A 7,943-nucleotide genomic window follows, 5' to 3' on the forward strand; every position below is an offset into this window, starting at 1 on the left:
AAATTATTTGACTCGGCCAAAGACTCGACCAATACGCACAAAACATAAAAATCGGCAAATGCGTGAAATACTCACTGATTTTCTATCAGCGCAGCTGATCGGTAGGACAAAACTCTGTCCCAATTCCAAGATATGATGTCATGTGTTCTGCGCATGCGCAGTAGGCTTGGTAGGACAAATCCAAGACGTAGGATAACTTTACAGAACACATATGGTCTTTGTGGTAACCTGCTCCACCGTTTCAGTTAAATGTGTTTTTAGTGAAAGTGAAGGAGAATAACACAATAACACAGTCTCACTGACTGAGAATGAAAATTATTGCCTTCTATTTTTACTATCAATTTTTAATGATTTATAAATTAGTTATGTGTAGCTCTACAACAGTCATCAATAAACTCTCTTGATAACACACTTAGCTACTAATTACCTATTAAATATAATAATTAGATTCATAGCTCACGAGTGAACTTTGGCTGATATCTTTAATCACACAGAAAAATGTGTTAGCTCAAATTCTCGTCAACCTGGTGACTGGTTTTACTCTGTGTGTGTGTCTGCTCTCTCTCTCTCTCTCTCTCTCTCTCTCTCTCACACACACACACACACACACTTTCTCTCCATTCCTGCAGCAGCAGCACACTCCACTGTGTACAGAGTTCAGTTTGTGTTTCTGTGAATGTATGTATACAGTGTGTGTGTGTGTGTGTGTGTGTGTGTGTGTGTGTGTGTGTGTGTGTGAGACTAAGGCTGTGAGTGTTTTACCTCCAGTGTGATTAAAGCGTTGCATTAATGTAGCCACACCGACTCTGAAGTCGTCCTCAGTACCCTGCAGCACCTCTGTGAATCTGTCCCAGTAATCTGGAATATCAGCATCAATCTTCTTCATCCACTCTGTCTTTGGGAGGAAACGTCTTTCCTTGCTGTCATAGTACTCAGACTGCACTCCATCCACCAGAGCAACAGCAGTGAATTGTGGGAAATTTATTCCTGGTGTGACTGCAGTGTAGAAGATCTGGAGAGTGTGTGTGACTGTAAGAGAGTAAAAACACACATTTACATTGTTTTAGTAAGCGATCAGATACAAAAGGCAAAAAACAATAATGTTATTATACAGTAGTATAGGATTCTGTTTCTGATCATTAATGAGTCGTGATTCAGCCACATCACTCAGGTTGAACCCGGGAGACGTGCAGACGCAGCCTTCTGTCTGTAATCACACTTATTATTCCATCAGGATTTTACCACTGTGTATTTACTGTTTACTTTTATTATTCACTTCACTATCACTGTTCTTTGCATCTTGTTTTTTTTTATCACATCTGAGCGACACTGAACTGCAGCAGATTATTCGAGTCTTTTGTGGAACCGAGCGCAGCAGCAGCACGCGTAAGAGAAACACACAGAACGGTATGAAGTGACACGCAGGAGATCCGGCGCATCAGGGACAGGCGGGTCACGTGACGACAGCAACAGGCTCCTGACATTTCATGGCAATGGGGCCGATACTTTCAGCCCACGTTAATGATGTAAAAATAAATCATTTTTACATTGTTTTCCCCAAAATGTGTTTGAGGGAGAAAGTAAAAGTTGACAGATGGAGCACACAGATTCCAATCCAAATACAAATTACAAAAGGAAAGACAGGATTGTGCGTTTACTGTTTATTTGGTTTGAATTTAAAAAAGTTACATTTTTTTTTCTGTCTGTGTGCTATTCAGAGAAAACACAACATGAAGCCAGTCAGGTATTACAGATGTGTGTGTGTGTGTGTGTGTGTGTGTGTGTGTGTGTGTGTGTGTGTGTGTGTGAGATTTACCCCAGTATGATGATGATGCCATCACTGAGACCCTGAGCCGAGCTCAACACTAACAGTCTCGCTGTTGATTTACTGATAGAACAGATTTTACTCTCCACATTTAACCATCAGCTGCCACCGGCTCCATTTAAACGTATGAAAGGGAGCGTGATTTTAAAATTCTTTATGAACAGAAATCGAGATCAGTGTTCTCGGATCCTCTCGTGCAGGACCTGCGGTGACAGTGAATTATTTTATCACATCAACGATGATTAACGGAGTCTCTGATTCCAGCAGGTTTACTTTTTAAAAATCAAACTAATTTACATATGGACACACACATTCTTGTATTTAATTACTTATTCTTATCTAATTATTTATTATTATGGGGTTGTTTTTTTTTGCAGAAGCTAGTATGAATAGCTCATGTTTAAATATAAATAACTCATTAGCTCAGGTTTAAAGTCAGTAAAATTCTGTAAAGCTGCTTTGCAACAATGTTGTTAAAAGCGCTATAAAAATAAACTTGAATAGGTTTTTAATTCCACTCGTTTATAAAATCAGAGATTTAATATGAGTTTCTGCAGCTGAAAACAAATTCATCGTCTTAATGAAAATTCATGGAATTAAAAAAGAACTACCCCAAATTAATCGAGTCCAAAATTACAACTCATTAATTAATATCAGTGATTTATATCTGTGGCAATTAAATTAATAAACATTATTTACATACAAGTTCCAAAACTCCTGAATACCAGACATCAGTACCTGACTGAGGAGGAGTTCATGGGAGTCTTGGACACACACACACACTCACAGTGATATCTGTGTGTTTTGTGCTTTAATCTTTACTGTTTATCAGCTTTAGGAAATAATTTCTTTCCTTTCAACAGTTGAATATAAAGTGTGTAAACTCTCTGTGTGTGTGTTGCTGTGGAAACCCCTGATATTCCACTCACACAGAACTCTTTCAGTATTTGATGGAGAAGCAGCGCCCTCTGTTGGTCCACTGTGTCACTGCACTCACACGCCTCCTGTAATTAATGACGTCACTATAAATGATTTACAGCAGGTACAACTGCACCTAGATAACAGGCCGGACTGGGATGTGGAAGCAAAACTGCTTCTTAAAGCATTACAAAGACCGAGCTGAAAGAAATCCTGCTGAAGTGAGGAGAACAGAAATAAGACACCGCCACTAAAGTGGTGACAGCTGAAATGAAACAGCCCTGACGAGTCAGACAGGAATCATCTAGCCAGTGAGAGGAACTAAAAGAGCTGAGAACACTTCAGTACTGAGGTGTGAATCGCTAAAACAGGATTCTACCACTGAACTGAGGATAATTTCATATCACACAGACTTAAAGTGCATATCACGGGTAAATTCAGGGGCACGATCAATGTAATTCTCCTATTTTATATTAAACTTTGGTCAAATATCTGTCACATTTTGCGCATTTTTTTTTTACCTTGCGCAATACCAGAAAAATTCAGTTGAAATCAAGCAATTTGAGGCGAATTGGTCCGCCTCTGAAAAAAACTCAGCATTTGGATTTCCCGGCAAACATTGATTTTCGTGACATCGCGTGCGGGGCGCCTCTCTCTGAATCCTACGTCAGCGCTGGTTTGTTTATGAGAAAATGACCTGGTGGTTTTCTGCAAATTTCTTCAACGTTATCGCGTAATTATAAAAATGGTTAACAGATGTATCGTAGGACGGTGTAGCAACACCAATCATGATGGGATTAGTACTCATCGTTTCCCAAAAGACCGGACAATGAGAGAGAAATGGAAGCGCTTGGTCTACACAGGCTGTGCACTGAAACCGTGCAAAGCTCTCGCAGCCTGCTGGCGCTTCCGCAGGTGACGTCACGAATCTGGCTCCAGACTCCCTTGGGATTTTTCCAGACGTGTTTTATTTTATTTTTTTCTGCTGTAGACAGATGGCCTTGTGCAAAATTACCCTTCTGGATGAGTGTGTAAAGGGACATACTTTCATATAAAAAAAAAAATGAAATTGGTCCAGGATATGCACTTTAAGTTAGTGTAACTGAAACAGGACACACCCTCTGGTCTGATTTCACAGAATCAAATGATAGACTTTAATCTCATCTCATTATCTCTAGCCGCTTTATCCTGTTCTACAGGGTCGCAGGCAAGCTGGAGCCTATCCCAGCTGACTACGGGCGAAAGGCGGGGTTCACCCTGGATAAGTCACCAGGTCATCACAGGGCTGACACATAGACACAGACAACCATTCACACTCACATTCACACCTACGCTCAATTTAGAGTCACCAGTTAACCTAACCTGCATGTCTTTGGACTGTGGGGGAAACCGGAGCACCCGGAGGAAACCCACGCGAACACGGGGAGAACATGCAAACTCCGCACAGAAAGGCCCTCGCCGGCCACGGGGCTCGAACCCGGACCTTCTTGCTGTGAGGCGACAGCGCTAACCACTACACCACCGTGCCGCCCATAGACTTTAATAGTGATTAAAAAAGGTAAGTGTGAGAAATATGATGCTTTAGCAGCTTGTAAGAATACAAAGAAAACCCCAAATATAAAGAATTTAGAAAAAAAAAAAAAAACTCGCTTTTTGCTACTACTTAAATGTAATCTTAGTATTTTGCATTACGTTTCCTCTCGAGTTGCCTCTTTAATTTTGTGCTACATTTCTCTTTTTGCTTTTCTCGTTTTCATTAGACTTCTGTCCTCTCTTTGACGTGAGGGTGAGAGAGAGAGAGAGAGAGAGAGAGAGATGTGAGCTGAGAGAAGGTGGTGTGGTGGGCACACAGACGCACATCACTCCACAGCCAAGTGCAAGTTTTGTTGAAAGTGTTTTTACTTTTCCAGGCAATTATTTATTTACACTTTGTTGGGAATTCCAACATGATTTCCACTCCAGTAACATGACAGGGAGGAGTATAAACATTGTCCAGTTCAGTGGTCTGGTTTATTATTTAAACATGACCCCATCTGTCACTCTGTGGATCTGCAGTTTTATAGATGCAATAAAAAATATGAAATATAGATTTAATATTCGGGCGGCACGGTGGTGTAGTGGTTAGCGCTGTCGCCTCACAGCAAGAAGGTCCAGGTTCGAGCCCCGTGGCCGGCGAGGGCCTTTCTGTGTGGAGTTTGCATGTTCTCCCTGTGTCCGCGTGGGTTTCCTCCGGGTGCTCCGGTTTCCCCCACAGTCCAAAGACATGCAGGTTAGGTTAACTGGTGGCTCTAAATTGAGCGTAGGTGTGAATGGTTGTCTGTGTCTATGTGTCAGCCCTGTGATGACCTGGCGACTTGTCCAGGGTGTACCCCGCCTTTCACCCGTAGTCAGCTGGGATAGGATCCAGCTTGCCTGCGACCCTGTAGAACAGGATAAAGCGGCTACAGATAATGAGATGAGATTTAATATTCATTTTATTATAACTGTAGCAGGTCCTGGTCCTTGTGATTTCTTCCCCTTTAACTCCCTCTTTAAAATGAAAACACACAGTCAGAGTTTTATTATCTCTGAACGCTGACTGTTCTCTTGGTTTGAGGTGGGAATGATTCTGACATCCAAATAACTCACAGAGCGAACAGGAAGAAAATCTCACCTCATCTCATCATCTCCAGCCGCTTTATCCTGTTCTACAGGAAGAAAATCAAGTCCATAATTTCCATCCAACTTGTCTTTTTCACATCAACACAATAACAGAGTTACTATGCCCCGCCCCTAACGCAGCAACGTCATCAGTAACCAGGGAGATTCCCACTGCTTCAGGTTGGAACCGGAAGTAAGCGACTCCTGCAGTTTACTGTGTTTCAGAATAAACAGGCTTTCGTCTAAACGGGGGAACAGGGGCGCTGCGCCCTCTTACCGACTCCGTGAAGATATCCCAGCAACACTACGTGACAATGTGTCTGATCATCAAATACGTTATAATTGCTCCAAAAATATTCCAATCATAGTAGATACACCGCCAGACGGTGCAAAAACAATCCGAATTGGCGTTTTCCAGACTGAGGCGCCATGTTGTTTAGTTGTTGCGGCTGCTCTCACGAGATTTGACATGGGTTACATACAAGGTCAGCTGACTTGTAGCGCGAGATTTCTCGAGACTGAATGACCTTTCACCCACCGGCGCGGGAGCTTTTGACAGAAGTAGTTCGCGAGTTGTTTTTGTTGACACTTGGGCATTTAAAGATGTCATCCCGCGGCACGAAGCGGAAGAAGATTAGGCCAAATGAAAAAAAAAAAAAGTGTTTCCGGTAACCCGACCGATCGAGAATTTCTGCGTCGAAATTGCCGACCGTAAAGTTTTTATTACAAATTTCCCTCGATATTTTAGTGTAAGCAGCGTTAGTTTGTCATAATTTTTTGTTTCAACGCATTCAAGTTGTGAAAGAAACGATAAAAAGTAAAATGTTTCGCCACTTCTATCAGCCCTCCTCCATAAACTGAGCCGAGCCGCCATTTTGAATCCTCATTCAAGGCTGTAATGCAAATTGCTTCCTTTTCAGTATACAAGTGCACTTCCATGGCGGGGGAAAAACACTACATTTTGCCGCCTATGTAGTCCCCTATTTATACAAATAGGAGTCATTCAGGATTCAGCCATGTTTTTGCTCGACCCAAGTTCTACAGTAGGCTAGGCCGTCTGCTTTTAATGGAAGTAGCCTAGCACGTTATTTTCACGTAATTTCTTGATAAGGTGTTTTCACGTTATTACATGAAAATATCATGAAATATTGCTTCCGTAGATCATAACTCGAACTCTCGCGATATTTTTTTTATTCGTTTAAAGATTTAAAACACTTATTTTATTATGATGTGTGGTATAAAGGATTCTGTGCCAAAATACTATTTTGTAAGATGTTTACTTGTGTTAATTTTTTCGAACAAAATAAAAAAAAAATTAAGAAAAAAAAAACTTTCCTACCTACCGACCTTATTTTAGTATTTCATGTTACCGGAAACACACTTTTTTTTGGCCTTACTTCTTTCTTTTTCAATGTTGACAGACAATTTGTTACAATTTCCCTCTCAGATAGCCTCAGAATGTCCCATTGGACCATTTTTCAAAGGCTTTGCACGGCGGGGGGGGGGACAACCGGCACCATCCTCCCCCCCCCCCCCCCGCTTCGCTCCCTCGCCATGGTGAGCGCCCTCATACTAAATTTTTCTAGAAAAAACCCTGATAAACCCTGATTGTTATTGAGGTTCAGTGAATAAAATAAAGCAGTTCGTGTCTCCACCGGAACAGATCACAAGGGAACAAATCCAGAGACCCTGTGATCACATGTTATTATTCCACTCGAGTTCGGAGCTCGAAGAGACAAAGTGCACAGATTACTGAGGCCCAACTCGGATTCATTCATTCATTTATTTAGTGAAGGAAATGAGAAATGATTTTTATTAATCTGTTCTCCCTGTAATGGAGTTTAATCAAAGCTTTTGGCTCAGTAATAAATAACACTCTTTTCTCTGAACAGTTCATTAGTAGCAGCGGGTCACTGGGGATCTGGAGATTTTAGCAGTAAAATAAAGTCCTGCTGTGAGTTTTTATAATTAATCTACAGAATATTACTTTATAAGGTGTTCACTAATATCCTGCGGATTCAACGCTGTTAATGTTGGGGTTTTAATGCTTTATTTACAGGTTTCAGAAAGAGAAGGCAGTGAATTGGTGTGAGCTGATGATGAACCTTTACAGAAGAAAATAATAGAGTGATGAATAAACCCAGTAAACTGACCTGCTGCTGCCAGATGGACACCGAACACCAGGAACAGCAGCACCTTCATCACTGCAGGCTTCAGAGCCCAACTTTATCTTCTCTCACATTTTCTCTCTGCACTGTTTGCGCACAGTTACCTGTTTTCCAGCCGAGTTTACAGAAAACAGAAAATTCAGTCCAATCAGAATTCAGGATTCTCAAGACGTCACCTGTCGCTGTGTGACGGTGAACAGTGCAGGTTTGCCCTCAGTTTCATGGAGTCATTCAGCGCCATGTTGCTCCTCACTGGATGTTTAACTCTAGCCTAGTAAACTAGACCCACCCGCCTAGCGGCCAAAAATATTTTTGCCTAGCGAGTAAATATTTTAACTCAGTATTTTGGACAGATTTATCGAATTTTTTGGCTCCAGGAAATAAAATAGATT

General features: G+C 41.4%; 1 protein-coding gene across 2 annotated transcripts in view; it reads right to left on the bottom strand.

The window, feature by feature from the left end:
* Nucleotides 1-7,689, bottom strand: part of LOC132872746 (BOLA class I histocompatibility antigen, alpha chain BL3-7-like) — a 223,758-nt gene extending 216,069 nt beyond the window's left edge. For both annotated transcript variants that reach the window (XR_009651482.1, XM_060907796.1), the window contains exons 1-2: nucleotides 7,537-7,689; nucleotides 763-1,029 (exon numbers count right to left, since the gene is read on the bottom strand). Coding sequence is in view for 1 of the 2 variants with exons in the window: in XM_060907796.1 (XP_060763779.1) it covers nucleotides 763-1,029; nucleotides 7,537-7,585 (316 nt within the window). In the remaining variant the exon portion in view is untranslated. The remainder of the gene's footprint in view (nucleotides 1-762; nucleotides 1,030-7,536) is intronic.
* Between the last annotated feature and the right edge of the window lie 254 nt (nucleotides 7,690-7,943).

This window comes from Neoarius graeffei, chromosome 24 (genome assembly GCF_027579695.1).
Source record: "Neoarius graeffei isolate fNeoGra1 chromosome 24, fNeoGra1.pri, whole genome shotgun sequence".
Classification (NCBI taxonomy): Eukaryota; Metazoa; Chordata; class Actinopteri; order Siluriformes; family Ariidae; genus Neoarius; species Neoarius graeffei.